This window comes from Podarcis muralis, chromosome 6, assembly GCF_964188315.1.
Source record: "Podarcis muralis chromosome 6, rPodMur119.hap1.1, whole genome shotgun sequence".
Lineage (NCBI taxonomy): Eukaryota > Metazoa > Chordata > Lepidosauria > Squamata > Lacertidae > Podarcis > Podarcis muralis.
In genome coordinates, this window is record NC_135660.1 from 77412255 (window position 1) to 77436636 (window position 24382).

General features: G+C 42.6%; 1 protein-coding gene across 1 annotated transcript; it reads left to right on the forward strand.

Annotated features, from left to right (window-relative positions):
• The first annotated feature begins 2565 nt into the window (after nt 1-2565).
• LRIT1 (leucine rich repeat, Ig-like and transmembrane domains 1) lies at nt 2566-24382 on the forward strand. The gene is made up of 4 exons (XM_028728447.2): nt 2566-2839; nt 8262-8728; nt 19749-20054; nt 22539-24382. Exons 1-4 carry the CDS (start codon nt 2718-2720, stop codon nt 23537-23539), a joined length of 1896 nt encoding a protein of 631 aa, XP_028584280.2. The 5' UTR covers nt 2566-2717; the 3' UTR covers nt 23540-24382.

The following is a 24382-nucleotide window of genomic DNA, read 5'->3' on the forward strand; positions in this document are numbered from 1 at the left end:
AGAACAGGGGTCGCCCAACAACTCCCAACAACCTTAAAAGAGTTACAGCTTTCAGGATTCTTTGGGAGAAAGCCATAACTGTTGGTATAATAATGGTTTAGGTGTAGAGTATGGATGTGGACTGCCAACCTAGCAGTTCGAAAGCACAAAGTGCAAGTAGATAAATAGGTACCGCTCCGGCGGGAAGGTAAACGGTGTTTCCGTGTGCTGCTCTGGTTCTCCAGAAGTGGCTTAGTCATGCTGGTCACATGACCCAGAAGCTGTATGCTGGCTCCCTTGGCCAATAAAGCGAGATGAGCGCCACAACCCCCGAGTCAGTCACGACTGGACCTAATGGTCAGGGGTCCCTTTACCTTTACGGATGTGGATGGATATATAATTGATTATATTGTTTAGGAGTCTGGAAAACTCAATAACCATGGGCAAAATCATTTCTTTCGGGCTCAGATACCTCTCCCCAACAATCTGAGGATAAAAATATTGACCTTTATCTCTCTCTTACACACCCACCCCTGCCCCTTCTTCCTTCTTCCTTCTTCCAGTGCAGGAACTTTATCACATTGGCATTTTGTCTCCTATTTCACATGTATGTTCCTTGGTAGAAAATGGTGCCGTTAGGGCTGACTATGGGATGGAGGTCCAGATCTCCCTTGGAGGGAAACCAAGGGGCAGCTGACTTCCGAGGCACTCTGGGAAATGAAGATTGCAGGAATGAGTGTTTGGTGCCCACTCTGCAAAACATTTCGAGAAAAACGAGGAAAAGTTGCAAGAGCTGCTGCTGCTGCTGCCAGTACCACCTGGTAAGGGGAGGGAGGGAGATCAACCAGGTGGGTGGCACCTGAGATTTGAAGGGGGTTTTTTTGTTTAACAATCAAGTGGTGTATAACTTTATGAAATAAAACAAACCCTGGGGTGTCTTTGACAAGAATGGTGGCATATACAAAACTGACAAACACTTTTGTGGTGTCAACTCCTTATAGGAATAGGTGTGGATGCTGTAATATTTGAAACTGGGCTGATGGTGCAAGGCCTGTACAGTAATCCACCAGACTGAACAAACCTTCTGTTTCTGCTTTTTGCCTTTGTGAAAACAAGTCTTTCTAGCACCAGGTAGGCCACAAATATACAGCCAGTGCAGCTCAGTGTGTTTGCCTGCAATAAACCCAGTGGCTTCTCAATCCATGGATTCACTATGTAATCTACTCAGCATTTAAAGCGATATTTGGCATTTGTAGCACTTGTAAAATATTTGCACATATTCAGGTTGCCATATGACCTCATTTTCCAGGACACGTCTTCCTTTCCAGGATTAAACTTTCTGTCTGGATTTTTAAATTTTTGAAAAATGTCCAGGGGGGTTAGTTAGTTAGTTTTGTTTATAGTAACCGAAGAAATTTTTTCTAGTGCATTAGATCTAAGGCACCCAGCTAAGCTAGTCGGCAGCAGAGAATCACAACAGAGCAGCATCTTAAACTAGCTACATACTGTAGAAATCCCTTGTGGCTGAACTAAAAGGACACTGGCTCAGCTACAAAATCTTGGAGAAGGAGTCTGGGAGGGCAAGAGCTAACATCCTCTTGCCATTAAAGAGAGTCCATATGTACATGTTAAACAGTTTAATAAACTGTTTGGTGCACACTTATGCTCACAAAGATGTGAACATGAGCCCAAATACGTTCATGTGGCAAGTGAGGGAGCAATATGTATTATTATTATTTTGTTGCTGAAAGTTAAGAACATTGCTGCTAGCAATATATCAGAGCTTCTATAGCCTACAAATAGTAGTATTCAAAATGAGAGTTGTCATAGTGATCCATAATTAAAAGTAGACCATTCCTCTTTTTTGCTCTTCAAAATATGGCCACCCTGCCTTATAACCCTGGAAGATAGGCCCATATTATTATCTCCTTATTGCTGGTTCTAGGGGAGGTGGTCAAGCTGAGAACAGTGGGCTGGCTAAGGCAAGCTCCTGAGCTCGTGGCCTAGAGGAGGTCTGAGGCAGAGATTTTCTGCCTTGCAGGTCACGACTCATACCTGAGCTACTCATTCGTGTGAAAAGTCTGTCAATCTTCCTCCGTTTGGCTGAGATTCAGACCAGGCTGTTGCTGTACCACTGAATCTCTCTTCAGTTCAGCAAAGATGTGTGTGTGTGTGTGTGTGTGTGTGTGTGTGTAAGAACAATATTATTAAAATCATCATATTACGCCTTTTTAAAAGCTATTCTCCCCCCCCAAAAAAGTTTCCACATTTTCTACCCACAGCACGACTCCAGTCCATTCATCCATGTGAAACATTTAACACGTAGAGAAGTAGCTCCAGAAGACCCAATCCCCCAGATTGTTAAAATATTGCTGTCTGGATAGTGAAAAGGATAATTTTTATTCCATAATCAAAAAGCTGCTCATCTTTAGGCACTTTGCTTTGAAACTGTGTAGTGAGGGAAGAAAGAAACCTCTCTCCCCCTCCCTCCCTCCCTCTTTCTCTCTCTCTGTGTGTGTTTCCAGGAAGCAATAAGCACCTACATGAAAATAACTCCATCCTTAATCCCCTGCCTATCCGTTTTTATCTGATGGCTTCGGCACGGGCAGGAAGATCACTGCGCGGCAGAAAACGACGGCGAGTTAACAAGATGTGGCCAGTCCCATGGATAAAACAATAGAGAAAACCCTCTTCCATTTTGTCTAGCACCCTGGTGTCGTTCTCATGCCCAGGTCGCAATGTGGCTCATGGTGGGCTTAGTGTGTTGCCTTGTGTTTGGGGGGCTGCCCTTGGCTCTCGCCTCCTGCCCTTCCCAATGTAGCTGCGCTTTCCACAGTATCAACGAAGGGACGAAAGCAAGGTACGTTGGCAACTGTCTATTTCTTTTATTCCTTGGTGGGCTTTGAAGCGTTGTTTCGTGAGTAGAGGTTAGCGCATTGCCTGAGCAGAACCGCCCCCCCCAGTAGACGTGGGTCACTCCATGGCTCTTTGTTGCAAATGTTATTTTCCCAATCACTTTGTACTACAGCTTTCTGCACAGTCGGATTAGCTCCAGAGCAACTGTAATCTGATTTCAGAGATGTCATTTGCTGATCTTCTGTATGCCAAAGGCAGAAGCAATATAATTAACATTGGTACAATGTTAGGCAAAAGGGGCACTAAAATTGAGCTTTTGGAAAATATATGTGCAGGGAAATGGTTTTCATCACCATGTTGGACCAACAAATAAAACATAACCATGGACTTTTCATTTTTTTAAAAACAAAAAAACCAGACAGCAACAGTACCTATATATTTTATTTTGCTTCCAACCTTCCAGCTGAATGCTTGTTTCTGAAACTAGCTAAGATATGAAGCTTACTCTGTTTAAGGATTTATTTCGATTCGGTGTTTTTTGTTTTGTCTTGTTAAAGAAAAGCAGCAACAGATGTTTCCATTTTTTCAAGGGCATACATGTTGATCATGGCGACAGAGATGCTCATTCAAAGTATTATGTAAAATACTTGCAAGCGTGGAACAATATGTGCCTACAATGAGCCCGCCTGAACAGGCAGCCAATGAGATTTGTAGGGAAGTGAGCTTGTTTTGTTTATTTAAATTTGTAAGCACTTAAAAAACACACACCACATCTCTAGTACCATATGCAGGAATTAATAACATGTAAAATAAAATGTAATACTCAGGACTCATATAGTGCCTTTTGATCTCCGCCGAAAATACTTTGCATATATTGCCCTGGCTGTTCTTATAACAACCCAGTAACACTGGTCGGAATTATATCCACATTACAGACTAAGTTTTTTAGCCTGAGAAATAACGCTTTGCCTAAGGTTGCCTGGAGTGTGCCAGTGGTGTTGCAGGCAGCTCACATTTGTAGCCTCCACATCTATACATGCCCATGTGCAATTGCACATGGATATACAGTGCGTGCAACAGGTTTCCTGTTGAACAATTAAGCCGAAAGAAATAAACGATTATTGTTGCACATAATATGAATATTTGGGTGCTCAATTAGGACAAAAGGCATTTTGATTGCTGTGAGAGTAATATCATTCAGTAATATCATCCATTCTTACATATAAACCAATGGCTCTAGTAAACGTTCTTTGGTTACCATTTTAGGAACAAAAGGAGAGTTATTTCTAATTACTGTGCAGATCCTACGACTCCTTATAGAATGATCAATGCTCTGGGGTGTTAGAATATAATCTAGACTAATCTAGTTAGAAATATTCAAAGCAATTAGGTAATGGAGCAAGCTGCCCTAAGAGTTTAAAGAGGAAGGCGGACATGAATTTTATCAGGGCGATTTTACTTATAGTAACATGTCTCAGCGCAAGACATTAGGGCAGATCCTTCCAAGCCGAGCAATTTCTATATGAACTTTGAAGTGATTTCTGTTCCATACTGAAAAGCTCACATTTAGGGCAGCAGCATTGCCAAGTAAAGCACTTTATTTTTCTCTCTGTAGGAATGAATGGTGATGTTTCACTTATATGGACGAAAGAAGCAGAAGCAATTGAGGCCTGCTCCCTTCCTCTAGTTAGGAGGGATGGGCAGATTACAGTTTTTCTCAGTTTCTTATTTCTCCATTCTTAAGTTCATTTCTCCACATTTCCACATCAGCTTGCAATTATTTTTCTAAGTTCTCACAAAAAATTCATCAGCATTCCAGAGCAGATTTCTCTTCAGATATATGTCTCTTTATGCAATTTTGCCAAATATAAACAATTTTGCAAAGCAATTTCATCTAATACAATGTATTTTTTGTACATCATCTTTACAAATGCATGTATTTATATGCATGATTGACCCCAATATATGGATTTTTATATGCATTACATGACCGGAGAACTACATTGCAAAGTTTGGAGAAGCGCAAATTCTGAAAGATGGCTTTGTTTCAGATTTCGTATTGTTTTGGAAAGTATTAGGTAGGTTCAACTTGAACGTGAACTGAATCTCATTTACATCTCCCATCCCAACTAGTGAGTGGACCTGGCCACTGAAATTCATCATCTATTTGCACAAAAAGCCATGCTGGATTCTGCTTCTTGGAAGGTCATTCTTGGAACACTGGAGACTGGCTTTCACGACTTGAGTACTTTGGAAAGACAGGATAAAAATATTTTGAGTACATTATTGGCATAATACTTATATAGAGGTGTTACAAGCTTTTTACCTGGTATAATAAACAGCTATGAATCTTATTGGATTATTCAGATGTTGTTGGACTCCAACTCCTATAATCCCAGGCTACTAACCATATGGACTGGGCCGGCCCACCCAAGGGGCAAGGTGAGGTGACCTCCTCAGGTGGCAGGATCCACAGGGGCAGTAGATCCTGATGTAACTCTTCATTGACTCCTTTTTCCCTGGCAGGGAGAGGAGCGCCATTTTGTGGTTCACCTCAGGTGCCAAAATGTGTTGGGCTGGCCCTGCATGTGGGATAGGGCTGATGGGAGTTGTAGTCCGAAACATTTAGAGGGCCACAGGCTGCTCATCCCTGCAATGGGCAGCTGCAGAGGACGGTTAAATTTATTACAAAGTGTGCTGTCACTCTGCATAATACAAGATGTGGCCAATGCCCTGCATGAGCTCAGTATGTATCCTAGAATGCATCCCAGAATCCTGTGGTGTACAGGAGTCCTTTGGCAGACATGAAATGGGTGTGGAAGGGGTTCCATGAATGTAGACATGTTCAAGGATTTTTATTTTATTTTATTAATTGCATTTCTGTCTCACCCTTCCTCCCAAAGTAGCTCCAGGCAGCAAACAACAACACAATGCAATTTTAAAAATCTGAAACCAATATCAAGTCACGTATTCATACAACGAAAAATGGCCATGTTGCCAGGAATGGTATCTTTCCACCATTAAATGCCTGGGAGAACAGGATTCTTTAGAAAGTCTACTAGAGTAGGAACAAGAGGCAACAACTAGCCAATTTTACGCAACTTTATGCTTCTGTTGATTTTGGTGAGTTAAAGATCTGCATTAGGCTGTGATCCTAAGTACAGTCACTTGGATTTCAATAGAAGTGACTCCCAAGTAGTTCCATTATTTTTGTATCGTTTATAGCCCATCTCCCTTTCATCAAAGTGGTGGCCTACAGTATGTGGTTCCCAAGCATTCACCTCTGCAGGCACTAGGGAACAGACCCAGAGCTGCTTAGCTCCAGCAAGGTGGTGCCCACACATGCCTTCAGATCACACCCTGGTTTCAACACAATTAGCATTAGGTTTCAAACATCTCTCTTTGAAAGTCATGGGGTTGAAAAGTGCTTACCATTGAGTTATGCCAGGACCGGCATGATTAGTCAGCACCATTGGGCATCTGCAGAGACCCCCAGTTTGGGGGAGGGCACTGGTGGCCACCAGAGCCAGGTGGTGCTGTTGCCATTGCCAACTACCCAACCTCTCTGGCCAAGGGCGAGAACATCAGCAAACAATGGAAATGAGTAGAAGGAGCTGCAGTTGCCACTGCCTGCCCACTCATGTGCCCCCTTTGGAGGGCAGAGATGGAGGGGAAGCGAGTAGTAGTAGAAGAAGAGTTTGGATTTGATATCCCACTTTATTACTGCCCTAAGGAGTCTCAAAGTGGCTAACAATCTCCTTTCCCTTCCTCCCCCACAACAAACACTCTGTGAGGTGAGTGGGGCTGAGAGACTTCAGAGAAGTGTGACTAGCCCAAGATCACCCAGCAGCTGCATGTGGAGGAGCGGGGAAGAGAACCCAGTTCACCAGATTGCGAGTCCACCACTCTTAACCACTACACCACCCTGGCTCTGTAGGTAATTACAGGATATAGGAGCATTTGCCAAGGTCCTCCAGGAAAATGCAGCTCACACTGGGCGTGAACCTCAAAAATTACCCTTATGTTTTCCCAAAGATTTAGCCATGTTACTTTGTCACAAAAACTCTCCACCCAAGGCATGATGGAGAACAGCAGCAACCGGGAAAAGATAGACATAATATTTTACAAGGACAGGAAGAAACATTACAGTCAGAACGATTGCCACACACAGGAAGAATAAGGATATAGCTTGAGTGCTTCACCTGCAGATTTAGAAATTATTTAATGTGTCGATACAAATGGAAGTCATTAATATTGTAGTTGTTGTATAAGGGATTGTTATTTTGACTGGAGTGTAATTGAAATTAATAAGATTTTGGAACACAGAAATAAAGTAAATAATCAAACCACAAATTCTAGCATGCAGGGGGCCACCTAAATTTTATAATTTGGCATCTGCATGATTGGTATTAGTAATTGTATTATAGTTTGGCATTGTTATAATGAATTTATTATTGGATTATTGTAATTGAAAACTAATAAAAATTATATATATATATACATATACATACATATATATATATATAGAGAGAGAGAGAGAGTTTGTCACAAAACAACCAAGTCCTGTGGTCACTCAAAGGCTAACAAAAGGATGTCAGGCCAGATCTGACCAGCTCGTTTGACCATTAACCTCTCTTGTCCACCCCCTCGGGCATTTTAGCAGTATACAAAAGAATGAGCCATTAAACCCCTTGCTGAGAACCTTGTCCTGCAATGAAGTTCTCTCCTTCTCCCCAAGGTCCAAAGTGATATTCTTCATGTTGAAGTTCCCAGGTTCAACTTATGTCACCTCTCATCAAATGATCTTAGATAGAAAGACCAGGAAAGTCTCACAGAAGACTCTACCACTGTAGATGGACTGATGGTATAGCCTTTACACACCTTTCTTTGCATGATTCATATAATGCAACAGGTACTGACTCCACAAAACGTTGCAATACTGTGGCCTTTAGAAGATAAACAGAAATAACTGGGGAAAAGGGAAGGCTATCAAAAGCATGCCAGACAGACACAAGCAGGGATTTGCAGAAGTAATTTATAGCTTGCAAATTTGTACAGTCAAACCTCACATGTTGAATATAATCCGTTCCAAAACGTTCAACAACCGAGGCTCAGATTCTGATTGGTTGCAAGCGCTTCTTGCACTTAAGTGGAAGCCACGTCGGACATTCGAGTTCTGAGGAATGTTAAAAAACTGGAGCATTTACTTCTAGGTTTTCAGCGTTTGGGAGCCGAAAGGTTCGAAAACGGAGCTGTTTGAGAACTGAGGTTTGACTGTACCCACTTATTTATTCTTATAAAATGTAAGAATAAGTAAGAATGTGTGTGTGTGTAATTAAAAAGGTTAAAAATGCATATAAATGAACTGATGATTAAAGGGTTTCAATTTGAGAAATGTTCATTCAGCGATCCATTTGTTCCAACAGAGCAGTTCTCTGCAATGACCCAGAGATGACTCTCACACCCGTGAACTTCCCCGCGGATACATTTAAACTCCGGATAGAAAAGACAGCCATCCGTAGAGTCCCGGGGGAGTCGTTCCATTCCCTCCGCAACCTGGAATTCTTGTGGATGCCCTATAACTCTTTGGCAAGTCTCACTGTGACCAACTTCCGGGGTCTCCGCCGGTTGCAAGAGCTGCGGCTGGATGGGAACGCTCTGACCTCCTTCCCCTGGGAAGCCCTTCTGAGCATGTCCCAGCTGAGGCTGCTGGATCTGCACAACAATGAACTTGCCTCTCTCCCAGCTGAAGCTGCTCAGTACATCCGGAACATCACTTACCTAGATATCTCGAGCAATAAACTGGTGACGCTTCCTCAAGAACTCATCGCTGTCTGGTCGAACCTCCAAGCAGTTCCATACTTCCCCAATGACAATTCTAAGATCATCTTAGGTAAGAGGTTTAACGATGAAACTGAACGAAGGAAAGCTCTACTATTCACATTATTTATGACCATACCTCAGTGGGCTGGATCAATTTCTCTCTCATTTTTCCAGTCTTAACCGCAGTTCTCCTCATTTCCATATCAGTTGGTGATTTAAAACAAATATCCGCGTCAAAATTCAGAATCATTTTCATGCAAATTTCTCCTTACACATACACATTTGCTAAGCAATTATTCTACATTATTGTCAATAATATTTGCATCTTAATGCCTGCTTTATCCCACCATATTCATCTCCATACACATTACTTGGTTGGAGAGCTGATTTGCTAAATTTTGAGAAGTGCCAATTTTGAAGGTTGGCTGTATGGTTCACGTATGGTTTCAGGGTGTGCAAAACGAGGTGGGTTTGCCTTTAAATATGAACAGCATCAAATCCCTCACCCATCCCTAAGTTACTAGGAATTTAGTTTTCATTGAAATCGATGGGACGGAGTCATGACTAATGTGTCCTCTTCAAAATTTCAGTGGAAGTTAAGCTCAACTAACTTTGACTGGATCCAGCCTACACCCCTCTGATGCTTGAAGCATATTTTTTACCTGAAGGAAGAAATCTCTCTATACCAGTGGTTCCCAAACTCTCACCCCCCCCCCCGTCCTGGACCACTTGAAAATTGTTGAGGGTCTTGGCGGACCACTTAATGATTTTTCTAACTATTGTTTAGCAATTGTCATGCTAAGGTGTTATTTTAAAAATCTATATGGATTTCAAACATTAGTACAATAATATACAATAAGAATAAAAAGAAGCAATTAAAATACAATTAAAAATCAATACAAATATTTTAATGTAATGGATATGCCAGCTGTGATAACAAAATTCTTCAATATTTGGCCTGATCTTTGTTACCATGGATGTGGCACTACCAAGACCACTTCCATAGTTGCTTCCAAACCTACCTCTGAAGGATCTCCAAAGAGGAGATTTTACAAGTGTCCCAGATAGCTGATTACATTATGTCACGAATGAATGAGGTCTTACCAGAGCTGAACAGCAGTATCCCTTCTTTTACATGATGCTCCTGTGAACACAAGCATAAACAACAGCAACTTTTTGTGAGAAAACATTACATGGCTGACTCATTTTCAGCACAACATTCAGTGCAACCTCCAAACATTTCTGAGAGATGCATCTGACTAGCAAGTTATGCTTCAGCTTGTACATTTGCTACCTCTTAAGTATGTGCTTACACTTTGAATTTCATTATGTGGTTCCTTGTCTGGTGCTGCTCACAGTAATTGTTGCATTGAATGCCTAGGCTGTCCTTGAAAGTGTTTGCAATTTGTTGAGGTTTTCTGTCATCTGAAGGCTGCTGCTAGCACAAGAAACCCAAACTGTGGCTTTAGACAACAATGTATTTACAGACGCTGGAGAAGCAGCCTGAGATCTGAGAGATCCCTTTCCATCTGTCAGAAGAGGTTTGAACAGAACTTTTCAACACCAGGAGAGCCAGATGCGATTAATGGGGTAGAAAGCAGGGATGCCAGTATATGGTAAAGGTAAAGGTAATGGTAAAGGACCCCTGACCAGTCCAGTCATGACTGACTCTGGGGTTGCGGCGCTCATCTCGCTTTACTGGCCGAGGGAGCTGGCGTACAGCTTCCGGGTCATGTGGCCAGCATGACTAAGCCACTTCTGGCGAACCAGAGCAGTGCACGGAAACGCCGTTTACCTTCCCGACAGAGTGGTACCTATTTATCTACTTGCACTTTGACGTGCTTTCGAACTGCTAGGTTGGCAGGAGCAGGGACCGAGCAACAGGAGCTCACCCCGTCGTGGGGATTCGTACCGTCAACCTTCTGATCGGCAAGCCCTAGGCTCTGTGGTTTAACCCAGTATATGGAGACAGACCCAAAAATAGGTGGAGCCAGCTAATTCTAGTTTCCCCTTCCTCCTACTCCCTCCTGGCTTGGTGGCCCAGGGGAATGAGAGGTGGAGAAACTCCTGTTGTGGTGACAGGACTCATTGTGCTGGCTCCAGCATTACACAATGTCAAAAGAAGAGGAGGAGGAGGAGGAGTTTGGATTTGATATCCCGCTTTATCACTACCTGAAGGAGTCTCAAAGCAGCTAACATTCTCCTTTCCCTTCCTCCCCCACAACAAATACTCTGTGAGGTGAGTGGGGCTGAGAGACTTCAGAGAAGTGCGACTAGCCCAAGGTCACCCAGCAGCTGCATGTGGAGGAGCAGGGAATCAAACCCGGTTCACCAGATTAGAAGCCTACCGCTCTTAACCACTACATCATGCTGGCTCATAAAACTCACTGGGTCAGAAAACATTGCAAATGAAAATCAAATACAAGATACAATAAAGACCTGCATTTAAAGCAGTATGATCAACAGGGAGACAAGATATTCCCTAAACATAAAAATCAAGTAAAATCAAATATAGAAAATGAAATGAAAACTCCATGTAGAAACATTATTAGCCACTAAACAAAATAATGGAGATAGAAGCTGCTCTGCCCTCACCCAGTAACATCTCCCAAAGATATCCTTAGCACTCTTACACATATAATTTTCACCGTCACTCGAGCATTCCTGCCATCCACACTCATAGCACAGACTAACCTCTAGGCCAGTGTTTCCCAACCTTTTTTGGGCAAAGGCACACGGAGGTAGGCTGGTGTGCCGTGGGAGGGAGGCGGGGACTCGGGCGGCGAGAGGCGGGGCGCGGTGGCGAGCACACGCGGGGCGGCGATGGGATGTGGGGGGGGCTCGCTCGCCGCCCCGCGTGTGCGAGCCCCCCCCACATCCCATCGCCGCTCGCTCCAGTAGGCCGGCCGAAGCGAGCGGCGATGGGATGCGGGAGGGAGCCCGCCCGCCGCCCCGCGCGCGCCCGCCGCCGCCGCCCCGCCCCCCCGCCGCCCGCCTCCCTCCCACGGAACACAAGGCAACGTTCCGCGGCACACTCGTGTGCCGCGGAACACCGGTTGGGAAACACTGCTCTAGGCAACCATTTGTTTGCCTAGATCTCTGGCTTCAGCACAATTCACAACCAGCCCATTCACTGACCTCCATCTAGACTTAACATTTATATAGCACTTTCAAATTTTCAGTGCTTCATCATATGCATTATCAAGTTGTAAGGTAACAACGTCCTGTCATGTAAGCAAATATGATTATTTCTCATCTTGCAGACAGGGAAGACCGAGGCTGAAAGTGAGCAATTTGCCTAAGGCTACCTGGCAAGTTTATAGCAGAGGTGAGATTCAAACTGGGGCCTTCCTGATTTGTAGCTCCATCTCTTAGGCATTATAAATCAACTTTTTTTCTTTCAGACAAAGCTAGCAACACAGCAAAATGTTGCTGTCAAGCACCTACCTTTGTACTGAAATTTGCCAGGTTGGCTTTTTCAGGAGGCTGCAGTAAAATCCACAGGCCTTGCCAATGTGAATTTTATTCATATTGTCAAACTGGCAAATTGACACATTCCTTTGTTTTCCTGATCAGAGCTCATTCTTGCCATTGATTTATTCAGCGTTTCCACATATCTCAGCATAACATACCCTGCCTCCGTGTGTGTGTGTGTGTTGTGTGTGTGTGTGTGTGTGTGTGTGTGTGTGTGTAAAGTCTGAAGCATGGTAGACACTCAATAATTCAGCACTCTTTGTATCCTCTGTCACTGCCTTTCCTTCATCACTGAGCAGCAACTTCTCATATACCTCTAAAAAAAAGAAAAGCATTTAACTTTTATGGGTCTTTGCTTGTTTCATTTCTTGATCTTTGCTTTCCTTGAAGACACTGTAAGGTGCAGATCATCTTAGGGAATGCAGGAAGATAAGGATTCTCTGCGTAGTAAATAAGCATATATAACATGCTTGCATCCTTTGATACATTGCACAGTAACCCTTCATGACTTTACCACAGGCATAATGGTATGGGGATATTTCCATGCTGAAGTGTTTCTGCACAGCCTGACAGTGAGCATTTTATGGAATGATCTGTAGACTAGGGGACGATTCTTTTATAAAGACACAGGGAGCTGCCTTTCCTTGTTTGCACATCATGGTAAGCCAAACTATAGCTTTCTGGGACAATGCAAGAATGCTCGCTTCCACCTGCTCCTCCTTGGCCCTTTCAGCACAGAACAGCAATCCAAGGTTTAGCAGAGTGTTTCCTCTGAACCTGGTGTAATAGTAAAGGTCTTTCCTTCTGAATCACAATCTGTAATTAAAGAACAACCAGTGGTTTTCAACCAGTGTGTCCTTCTGTGATGCCCTCTTGCATCTCTGCCTCCCAAAGGCTTGCAATGGCTGTTTGTTGCAGCAGTCCTGGCTACAAGCTCAGCAGGTGAATGGAGCCTCTGGGGCTGGCCAGGGGGTGCTTCCCAGGCCCCTGTCGGGCAGTGGGAGGAGGCACCTCTATTTGGGGCAGGGGGGTAGCTCAGAGACCAGGGGTGGCAGCTGCGGCTGCCCAAAGGACTCCCACAGAGAAGGGAGAATAGAGGAGGCAGAGGGAACACTCCAAAAGGGAGAGTGTTCAAAAAGGGGTGAGAGGCTGCCAGCTCTGCACGCAAAGGGTGATATAACTGGGCTTCAGAGCTCCACAGGGGTGCTACAGAAAGAATGCAGTTGGTCAAGGGAGCCATGGATCCAAAAAGGTTGAAAACCATGGTCTAAACCATGGTCCTGAGTTCAGATGGCACCCTAATCCAGATCTTCACTTAGCTGCTACATTACGCTGTGCTGAAAGGTTCAGGGATGAACAAAGTGGGTGTGATCAGTCCCAGTATAACATTGTTTGGCTTATAGTGACATATGAATGAGGCCGCTGAATCAAGCCATTGATCATAGCTGTCAACTTTCAGATTTGAAAATAAGGGATCAGCAGCCTCGAAAATAAGGGATCAGCAGCCTCACCTGTCCCGGGGACAGTCTACGGGATATCTAACAATCCGGGATAGCAGCGGGAAGCAGCGGCAAATGGTGCTGGAATAAGGGAATTTCCTACCAAAAAAGGGAAGGTTGACAGCTATGTCATTGATCAATCTAGCTCAGTAATCCAGCTCAGTACATGACTGGCAATAGCTCACCAAGGGTTCAGACAGGAATATCTCTCAGTGTTATGTGGAGATGCTTGGGACTGAACTTACTTTCTGAGTGCAAATGTGTGCTTTAGCATCGACCCTTCCCCGAGGTTTTGTGTTGACCTTTCCACTGCTGTGACTTTGCCATGCTGAACCTCTACCCACAAATATCAGAGTTGTTCATGATCTTGGGTGAGGAATCAAGGCTGGTTAGAACCAGAAACAAGGAGTGAAGCAGAGAAGAAGGAATGGCCAGAATCAACCTCTGTTTGACCTGGAGAAATTCCAAGAGTCAACATCTGTGGAGAGAGACTTGCATCAAGTGTGCATTGGCCATTAGAAGGGCATCCAATGAATGCAGAAGCAAATTCAAAGCACTCTTTTCAGAATGGTTAGAGGCTATGTAGGGGACTATCTACAAAGCACGCGACAGCAGAAGGCAACCAGACCACATGGGTACACAATAACACATCATACTGCAAGCTGAAGCTATAATATTGGCGATCTGCTTTCTGGGCTATATCTGTCTTTTGCATCACAGAAGCTGTGATCTTGAACTATTCTTTCTCTGAGTGATGAAGATAATCAGAAGAAATTTGGCTAGCCTAAAGAGATTTAGAATCCGGCACTGGATATTTTTATCCTAAAAAATTAAAGCAGAAACATATTAGGGTAATTTCAACCAACAGGCAAGCTTGCCACATTTCCCCCTCTGCAGTCTTTTTGACAATCTTTGCTTCCTCTCCCGTGATATTTATAGACTGCTTTTCCAATAAACTTGCTCAGGACCAGACAAAGATGTTAAAAGAAGCAGTAAAATCGTGCAGATAAAAAAAACCCCAGACAGTTTAAAACAGCAGCAGCAAGTAAAAGCCACATGAGAAATCATTGAAAATGATTTACAGATGGTATTTAACTCCGAGTAGACTTGCTAAGATGAGTAAGACTGAATCAGATAAGTGCTGGAGATGCAACAAGGTCGATGGTATGTTCTTTCATATGTGGTGGACCTGTAAAAGGGTAAAAGAGTATTGGGAAATAATTTATAATGAATTGGGAAAAAAGGTTAAAAGGTTAAAAAAACAACCCCACCATAGTTCTTTTAGTTGGGTATAATTCAGATGGAAATTCCCAGGTCTCAAAAAAGGTTATTTATGTATGCCACTACAGCGGCCCATGTTTTGTTAGCCCAAAACTGGAAAACGAGTGAGGTCCCAACCAAAGAAGAATGGCAGCTTAAACTGATGGAATATGCACAGCTAGCAGACCTAACTTATAGAATAAGAGAACAAGAAGAACATAATGTTTAAAGAAGATTGGAAAACGTTTATTGAATATATGGGGGGAAATTGTGTACATTTGAAAACGTTGGCAGCATTAAGATAAATTCAGATGTGTAAATAAGTTTTGCTGGAAGTAATAATGGAATACTGAATGGTTTATTTACCTAAAATATGCAGGGATTTATGCTATGCAAAATGAACCATGGAAAGAGAATGGAAGTCATTGATATTTTAAGGTTGTCTAAATGAATATTCCAAATTGTAAAACAGAAAATTTAATAAAAATTATATATATATATATATGATGATGATATAAAGGAGTAAGAAAGTGTGTGTGCACATGCGCATGTGGAAAGTGGTGAGAAAGTTTTGGCCCTTCTCCATTAATACTAGAATTCAGGAAGTTGAGTCCTAGAAGATCCAGAAGAGGCAAAGTGCATAAGCATTTAAATTTCCTCACACAAGAGGCAATGATGGCCACTATCTTAGATGGCTTTAAAAGATGGTTAGAAAAATTTGTGGAGTATACGGCTATTACTTGCCACAATGACTATTTTCTGTCTATGCTGTTGGAAGCAATTTGCCTCTGAATATCATTTGCTAGAATCACAGGCGAGGATAATGCTTTTGCACTCAGCTCCTGCTTGTGGGCATCTCATCGCCACCTGGTCTGCTGGGAGTCAGCTAGAGTGGCTGAGGAAACCCAGCCAGATGGGTGGGGTATAAATACTATAACAACAACCACAACAACAACAACAATTGGAAAAGGTTGCTAGACAGGCCATTTCCCTGATTTGGGAGGCTCTTCTTATGATGTGTTTGTGTCAAGGTGGTTTGGTGGGCATCAACAAATTATTGAACAGAATACCATAGGAGAATTTCATTTCCCAGTTATGCACATAAGGAATAGTCCAGCCAGCAAATGGTAAGGTAGAGAAGGGGCATAAGAGTCTCAGTAGCAACAGTCCTGATGCCTTGTATAAATTCTTATGTTACTCCAGGTTAGGATCGCCATATATCTCAGTTTTCCAGGACATATCTAGAATAGTGCGGTTGGCAGTACTGTCTGGGCAGAAATCGCCCAAATGTCTGGGAAAATCCGGACGTATGGTGGTTCATGTCGATTTTCTATAAAAATAGATTAAAAAATTACTAAATTTTCTTTCTTGCCAAAAAACCCCCAAAAACCTCAACAACTTTGGCCAGTCCCAAAATAGCTCAACAACTTTGGCCAAAAAAACCCAAAACAATGAAAAGAAAGCTCATCAACTTTGCCAAAAAAACCTCTATAACATTTCTGTCCGGGTTTTCACGGTTTGAAGTATGGCAACCCTACTCCAGGTTTAAAGAAGAATGATAATGATTTGTTGTGGTTGCATCCTGTTTGCTGCTAAGGAACCCAGAGAGTACACAGATACACTAAACAGCAACATTTTAGATGTTTTGTGCCCTCTTTCTGCCACATGGTGGCATTCAAATCACATCATAGGGAAAATAAATCATTTAACCAAAGTAGGAACAAATAATCACATTACAATTGCATAACTGAATATTATCAAAGATCTTGGGTAAACAGAAGTACCTTTGGCTAGCATTTAAAAGGTACTAAACTATGTGTAATTTTTGGCAGTAGGAATGGGAACGGAGCACGTTCTGTTACTGGAGTATAGGAGGGTAATAGGAAGAATAGTTAGATATGTTAGTGGCCTGTGTTGTGGTGATCTTTTAAGTGGGATGGGGAGGACTTTTTCTGTTTAAATATATTGTCAGATGAATATTTTTGTTTTTGTGTATTGTTATTATGTGTGTTTATCTGATTTTTGATATCTGTGCTATTTTACTTTACTGTGTTACTTTGAGGCACTTGAGTGAAAAAATGTGACTAAATAACAACAACAATATACAATTCAGAAGATCCCCTTACTGAGATTCACCTTCCTCATCTTCCAGAGATGGACATTTTTGAAGCACATTTTTTGCACCCCAAGGCGTTTATATCAAGGACAGAAAATGTATGTGTGTTGAAAACTCTTCAAAATCTAAATATATTAAATATTGAACCTATTTGCAAGATCAAGACCAGCTTTGGATTACCTTTTTAGGGCATATAATTTACTATGCTTAAGGGTGGAGGAGAAATTCGCTTTCTGAAGCACTTTCTGAAACAATATTCAAACTCAAACACAGCCATCCTTTGAAAATGGCACTTTTCTGACTTGCTAGAAAATAAGACCCCGAGGTGGCTATCACCAGCAGAGGCCAAGGCCTGGAAAAAACCTAATATGGAGGTCGGTTGGCCGAAATATGGGGAAATCTTAGAAAAAGTTGGAGAAAATTGGAGGTTGCAGAGCTATGAAAAATTAAAAAATAAGGTGCAAAATTGGTTCCATTATGCCCAAATACAAGAGGTTTTTAAATTGGATTAAAAAGTAGGCTTCCAGGTGGAAAAATCGAAATTAGAAACGGAATTGTTAGAACCAAAGACTAAAGTACTCTCGAGAATGTATAACTTGCTGCTTAAATGGAACACTCAGGACGAGACAGTCAAATCAGCAATGATAAAATGGGCTCAGGACATTGGGTATAACATTATGTTTGAAGACTGGGAAAGGTTATGGACCACTGGTATGAAATTCACGGCATGTAATGCCTTGAAGGAGAACATTATGAAAATGATATACAGGTGGTACATGACCCCAGTCAAACTTGCTAAGATATATCATCTGTCTGATAATAAATGTTGGAAATGTAAGGAGGCTGAAGGGACATTCTTTCACCTCTGGTGGACTTGCCCAAAAGTGAAGGTCTTCTGGGAAATGATTCATAACGAGCTAAAAAAGGTGCTTAAATACACCTTTCCTAAGAAACCAGAGGCCTTTCTCCTGGGCATTGACGGCCAGAAGGTGCTAAAGAACGACAGAACCTTTTATATGTATGCAACAACAGCAGCAAGAATATTAATTGCAAAATATTGGAAGACACAAGATTTGCCCACACTGGAAGAGTGGCAGACGCAATTGATGGACTATATGCAACTGGCCGAAATGACTGGCAGAATCCGAGATTTGGGAGAAGAAACAATTGAAGAGGATTGGAGAAAATTTAAAGACTATTTACAAAAATACTTTAAGTTATATGAATGTTAAGAGTTTGCATGATTCAGAAAATTTAGCTTCAGTAATAAGATTCGGTGATATGGAAATTAAGTTTATAATTATGAAAGGACCAATGTTTAAAGTAACATGATTTTTGAAGGTAATGTAATGCAATTAGATTATAAGTTTTAAACATAGAGTATACTTATTGGAAAGTACAAAGGAATGCATGAAACAAGGTAATAATTTGCTGATATCTTTATTGTAAAGAATGCAGGGTGAGGGAGATGTGGGGAAGTCCAGTTGGTTTTGAGAAAAATATTTTGGAAAGTTGGTTCCTTTTTTCTTCTGTTATCTTCTTTTTCCTTCCCCCCCCCTTTTTTTATAACTTGTATCTGGAAAAAACAATAAAAACATTGTTAAAAAATATATATATGAAAATGGCACTTTTCTGAATTTTTGCAGTGCAGTTTTCCAGTCATGTAATGTGTGCAAAAATGCATATAAGCGTAAGCGCTCTCTCTCTCTCTCTCTCTCTCTCTCTCTCTCTCTCTCTCTCTCTCTCTCTGTTTGTGTGATGCAGATTTTGGTGAAAATAGCATTCACTATATTGGGGGACATTGGTTTGCAAAAATGTGTATATTAGGCAGGATTGCATTCAACAGTGGCTGGATCTAGACACATCAAAAAAGCCATGCAGTTAAATGCATTGTAAGCTTCGTAAAGGGAAATCCTGTTGGCAAAAGATATTCACAGTGCCATCTGGTTTCACAGTGTTATAACTCATATAAAGTGCTTTTTCTTTACTAACGTAGCTGAGTCCAGTGTGTTTCTCAGGAGAAATTTGCACAAAAATGTGATTTGGGTGAGGAATTATTATTTTTTTAATGCAGATTGCTGTGGAAATGTGGAAAACTCAATTTAAGACTGGAAAAATGATAAATTAAGAGCAGTAACTGCATCTAAGTTTAGGGAGAATGCTGTTGCACTTGGTCCTGTTTGTGGGAGTCCCATAGGCACCTGATTTTGGACTAGATAGGCCTCAAACCTGATCCAGCAGGCTCTTCCATTTTATAATTTTAATTATTTGCATTTCTGGTATAATTCCATGTCAGCGAAATATGGACAAAAAGAACACAATAAGAAAAGAATCTCTGAAATAAAAAAGAGGTTGCAATTTAAAATTTCTAAAAATAGACCAAAAAACATTCCTTAGCCAACTTCCTCTCCTCTCCTTCCATGGTTCCTTTTTTATCTCTTTCCCCCATGTTTTGTTGGTTCACCCCATCTATTGTAACTACTTTTATAAACTTTATTTCTTACCCTGCTGAAAATCTTACCATCCTGCTAGGTAGATTGTTTGCTTATAATACTTTTTCATATATTCAATAAACAATATCCAGTGCTCCTTATATCTTTAATCATTTACATTTCTTATTCCAGTGGTCATTCCTGCAAGCTCCACATATTCTAACAGTTTAATATGCCATTCTTCTTTTGTGGGTACCTTATCTGTTTTCCATTTTTGGGCTAGTGACACACGCTTCCTTCTCTTCCCAGGTTTGCAGGACAATCCTTGGACGTGCGACTGCAGCCTCTATGAAATGGTCCACTTCCTCAACTTCCAGTCCCCCAATGTAGCGTTCATTGAATCCAGACTGAAATGCTTCACTCCCCGGAGCTTGGCTGGAGTTTTCTTCAGCCAGGTTGAACTGCGGAAGTGTCAGAGTCCCGTTGTGCACACATCCGTCGCCAAAGTGAGGACCATACTGGGAAGCACTGTGCTTCTGCGCTGCGGCACCACAGGAGTGCCCATTCCTGAGCTAAGCTGGAGGAGGGCTGATGGAAACCCTCTAAATGGCACAGGTAGGCTCTCCTTTTTCGGTTGCAGGCCCTGTGACTGTGTTTGTAAAGAAGAGCGTAATGGTGTCCCTAAAGGATTCTGCTAACTAGGTAAATGGGACGGAGGTGCTGCTGTGGTCTAAACCACTGAGCCCCTTGGGCTTGCCAATCAGAAGGTCAGTGATTTGATCCCGTTGCTCTGTCCCAGCTCCTGCCAACCTAGCAGTTCGAAAGCACACCAGTGCAAGTAGATAAATAGGTACCGCTGCAGCAGGAAGGTAAACAGCATTTTCGTGCACTCTGGTTTCCGTCACCGGATTCTGTTGCACCAGAAGCGGTTTAGTCATGCTGGCCACATGACCTGGAAAGCTGTCCATGGACAAATGCCAGCTCTCTCAGCCTGAAAGAGGGATAAGCGCCACAACCCCATAGTCAAGTTTGACTGGACTTAACGGTAACCGTCCAGAGGTCCTTTACCTTTAGCTCTGCTAAATAATTTGTTAGAACATTCAACAAAGTCCTTTGGGCAGTTTTCATCAAGTTCAAGCCATGTTCAATTAAGCCATTGGAACATTAATTGAGACATTAAAAATCTATTGATGTGGTTCGCTGCCTAAAAACCAACATAAGCAGCACAACAGCATTTAAAGCCAGCAGAAATAATCTGTTCCAAGGGCAGATGATTTCTTGAGCTACGCAGTTACAATCCTATACATGCCTACTCAGAAATAAGACCTTGTTAATTTAATGGTGATTATTCTCATGTAAATGGGTATAGGATTGTAGCCCAAGCCTGCTGCTCAGGTCATGGTTTAATGATATACTGTAAATTGCATTAGCATCTTGCATCTGCAAAGGCATCCTGTTCTTATGTCAAAAGATATCATGGGGCCCTAATTAGACTTCTTTAGAAATACACTAGGGATGGGGAACTTGTGGCCATCTAGATGTTGTTGGGCTATACCTCCTATCATCCCTGACCACTGTCATGCTGGCTCAGACTGATGGTAACTGGAGTCTTACAACACCTGGAGGACCACAGCACAGGTACCCCATTCCTGCTATAAACAGCGGCAACTGATATGATCATGTGTTCAGAGCACTTTCCCTTTAATGAAAAGCAGAAGCATCTGAGGATTTTCAGTGGGACCTGGTTGAGGTTTATTAAACAATGGTGCTCCAAGAATGGTTGCAGGAATGGTCTTTTTATTAACACTGGGACTCAGGTGTCACCCTTGGGAACTGAATAAATGGAAGCACTTCTTCACACAGTGTGAATTGACTTTTGGACACTAGCTTAGAGATGGCTTTTAAAAGGATTCTACAACTGCATGGATAATGGGTCTATCAATGGATGTTAGCCATCGTAACTAAAGGGAAGCCTCCATGTCTGGGGGGGGGGAGGGGTATGTATCTGGTAACCAGATTCTGGAGACAGATGGCAGAAGGTGGCTGTCATCCTCTTCTGAGATTCCTAAAGGCATCTTGGCTGGCTGCTATTGGAAAAAGATTGCTGGACCACACTGGTTCTAGTTAGCAAGGCAGTTCTTAAACAGAGGGATGTTCTTGCCACTGCTATGGTTGTTCCCAAGCTCACTTGAGTAATGTCTACAACTTTTGCTCAAGCGTTCAGGGTGGAGCAGATGGAAGTTTGTCCAACCAAGCAGAGCACCACTTCTGGTCTCAACTGGGCTATCATCTTAAGAATGACACCACTGTAAAATCTATTCTGATCTGATGTACTTTGATGTTTAGGGAACAGCCATAGTTCAGTAGTAGAACACACGCTTTGCAAGTAGAAAGTCCCAGGTTCATTCCTCAAAAACACCAGGTAGGGATGCAAAGTACTTCCTGTTTGAAACTCAGGAGAGCTGCTTTCAGTCATTACATGCATCACTGATCTAGATGGGCTAGGTAAAGATAACTGCAGAACTCGGGTGGCGCTGTGGTCTAAACCACTGAGACTCTTGGGCTTACTGATCAGAAGGTTGGCGGTTCAAATCCCCACGATGGGGTGAATTCCCATTGCTCTGTCCCTGCTCCTGCCAACCTAGCAGTTCAAAAGCACACCAGTGCAAGTAGATAAATAGGTACTGCTGTGGCGGGAAGGTAAATGGCATTTCCGTGTGCTCTGGTTTCCGTCATGGTGTTCCAATGCACCAGAAGCAGTTTAATCATGCTGGCCACATGACCCAGAAAGCTGGCTGTGGACAGATGCTGGCTCCCTTGGCCTGAAAGCGAGATGAGCGCCGCAACCCAATAGTCACCTTTGATTGGACTTAGCACACATGACTAAGCCAGCATCAGCCTTTGACTGGACTTAACCGTCCAGGGGTCCTTTACCTTTTTTTTATAAAAAAGATGAACTAATGTCCTAATTCAGTAGAAATCCAATGAAGTTATCGGAACAATGATAACTTTTAGGTAATGACATGATTATCTAAAAGAGAGGGGAATGGAATCTAAGCAGTCCGTTTTACTGAATTTCATCCTGTTTCTTCCTTCCAGTGCACCAAGAAATTTCCAGCGATGGAATGAGCTGGTCTATTCTAGGCTTGCCTGTCGTTTCTTACCTTGATTCTGGAGAATATATATGCAAAGCAAAAAACTTCCTTGGAGCAACAGAAGCTTTCATCTCCCTTATCATCACTGACTCAGAAAGCACAGATGACCCCACCACAAACTCAAAAGGGACATGGAATGGAAAAGTGAGTGGGATGGAAGCAGCGGCTTACAACGACAATTTGGTAGCCAGGTACGTGATCACCACGTCAACTTCCCCTACCATGGGTGCTCGGTCCATTCGTGCCAACACAGAAGGGAACCTGGCACTTCGAGATCAGGCACTAAATATGATCAACAACCCAAGAAATCTCTTAGCGAGTCCGCCTACTGCCCAACAAGAGCCAGAACGCATTGTGAGGTCTGTCAGAGTCATAGGAGATACCGACCACAGTGTCTCCTTGGCATGGAAAGCTCCGCAAGCCAAGAATACGACCATCTTCAGCATCCTTTATGCGATCTTTGGAGAAAGGGATATGCGTAGAATTAACGTGGAGCCAGGTAAGACCAAGATCACTATCAATGGCTTGATGCCGAAGACCAAATATATAGTGTGTGTCTGCGTGAAAGGGCTGATTCCCAGGAAAGAGCAGTGCATCATCTTTTCCACGGATGAAGTAGCCAGTGCAGGTGGAACCCAGAAACTTATCAACGTTGTGGTCATCAGCGTGGCCTGCGTCATTGCCGTCCCTCTGACGTTAGTGGTGTGTTGCGGGGCGCTGAAACGGCGCTGCAAAAAATGCTTCACCCGGAAACCCAAGGAAATCCAGGACTCTTACGTCACCTTTGAAAGCCTCTCTCCAGGCGCCAAAGCCAAAGGAATGGAAGGGGAATACTTGACTAGACACACACCTGACGAATCCAATCGGTTGCTCTCTGCCAGGTCGAGTGTGGACTCAGAAGCAATACCAAAGGCAGAGGGACAGCCGAATGAGTACTTTTGCTGACATTGATCTGTTAGTGTGCAAAGCGATTGCGCTTACACCACTATTGGACAGAGCAGAAACGGCATGACTTTGAAGACTCACATGTCACAAGTATTGTCTTGATATATTTGTCAAAAGAACAATGGACAGCTCTACCTGGACTGTGTTCCCCTCACACTTGAACAGCGAAAAGTCTATGTGTGCATTTGCTGAGACCTTCCCCCTGCCAATCCAGTCCAGAACTGAGTGGAGTACTTATTGAATTTATCCTGAGAAGATTTCATTTTTAATATTTGTCTGTTGGGGCATGCAGGAAGGAGGATAGAAGTGGACATTGTAGGTTATTAGGACCCAGCAGATGATGGCTGGATTCTAGTTTCCTGGGACTCCAGAAAGGGAGTGGGTGTGAAAATGTTTAGGCTGAGGGGATGGATGATGAGTGGGTATATTTATATGCAAAGAAGCAGATTGATATGGGAAAGGTAGATGATGCAAAAAGGAAGAACACACACCCATCACTGAAAAACAGAAAGAAAATGTGGGAAATGACTCAGGTGCAGAATAAAGGTTATAATATTATTAAGTACAAAAAGTCTGATCAAGGACAAAATGAAATGTGAACACATTTAGAATAACACTCATCTTCAGGGAATCAGTTACAACTATTTTCCTGTTAAAATACAAAGTAAAGGAGGAGACAACTTATCAAGGACTCACAAGAGATGACGACCAGAGGATTCATTTAGGTCAATACTTTAAAGCAAAGGTAGGCAATGTGATGCTCTCTAGATGCTGTTGGGCTCTAACTTCCATCAACTTCTATCGTGACCAATGGTCAGTGAATCAAAGCAGTTGCAGTCCAAC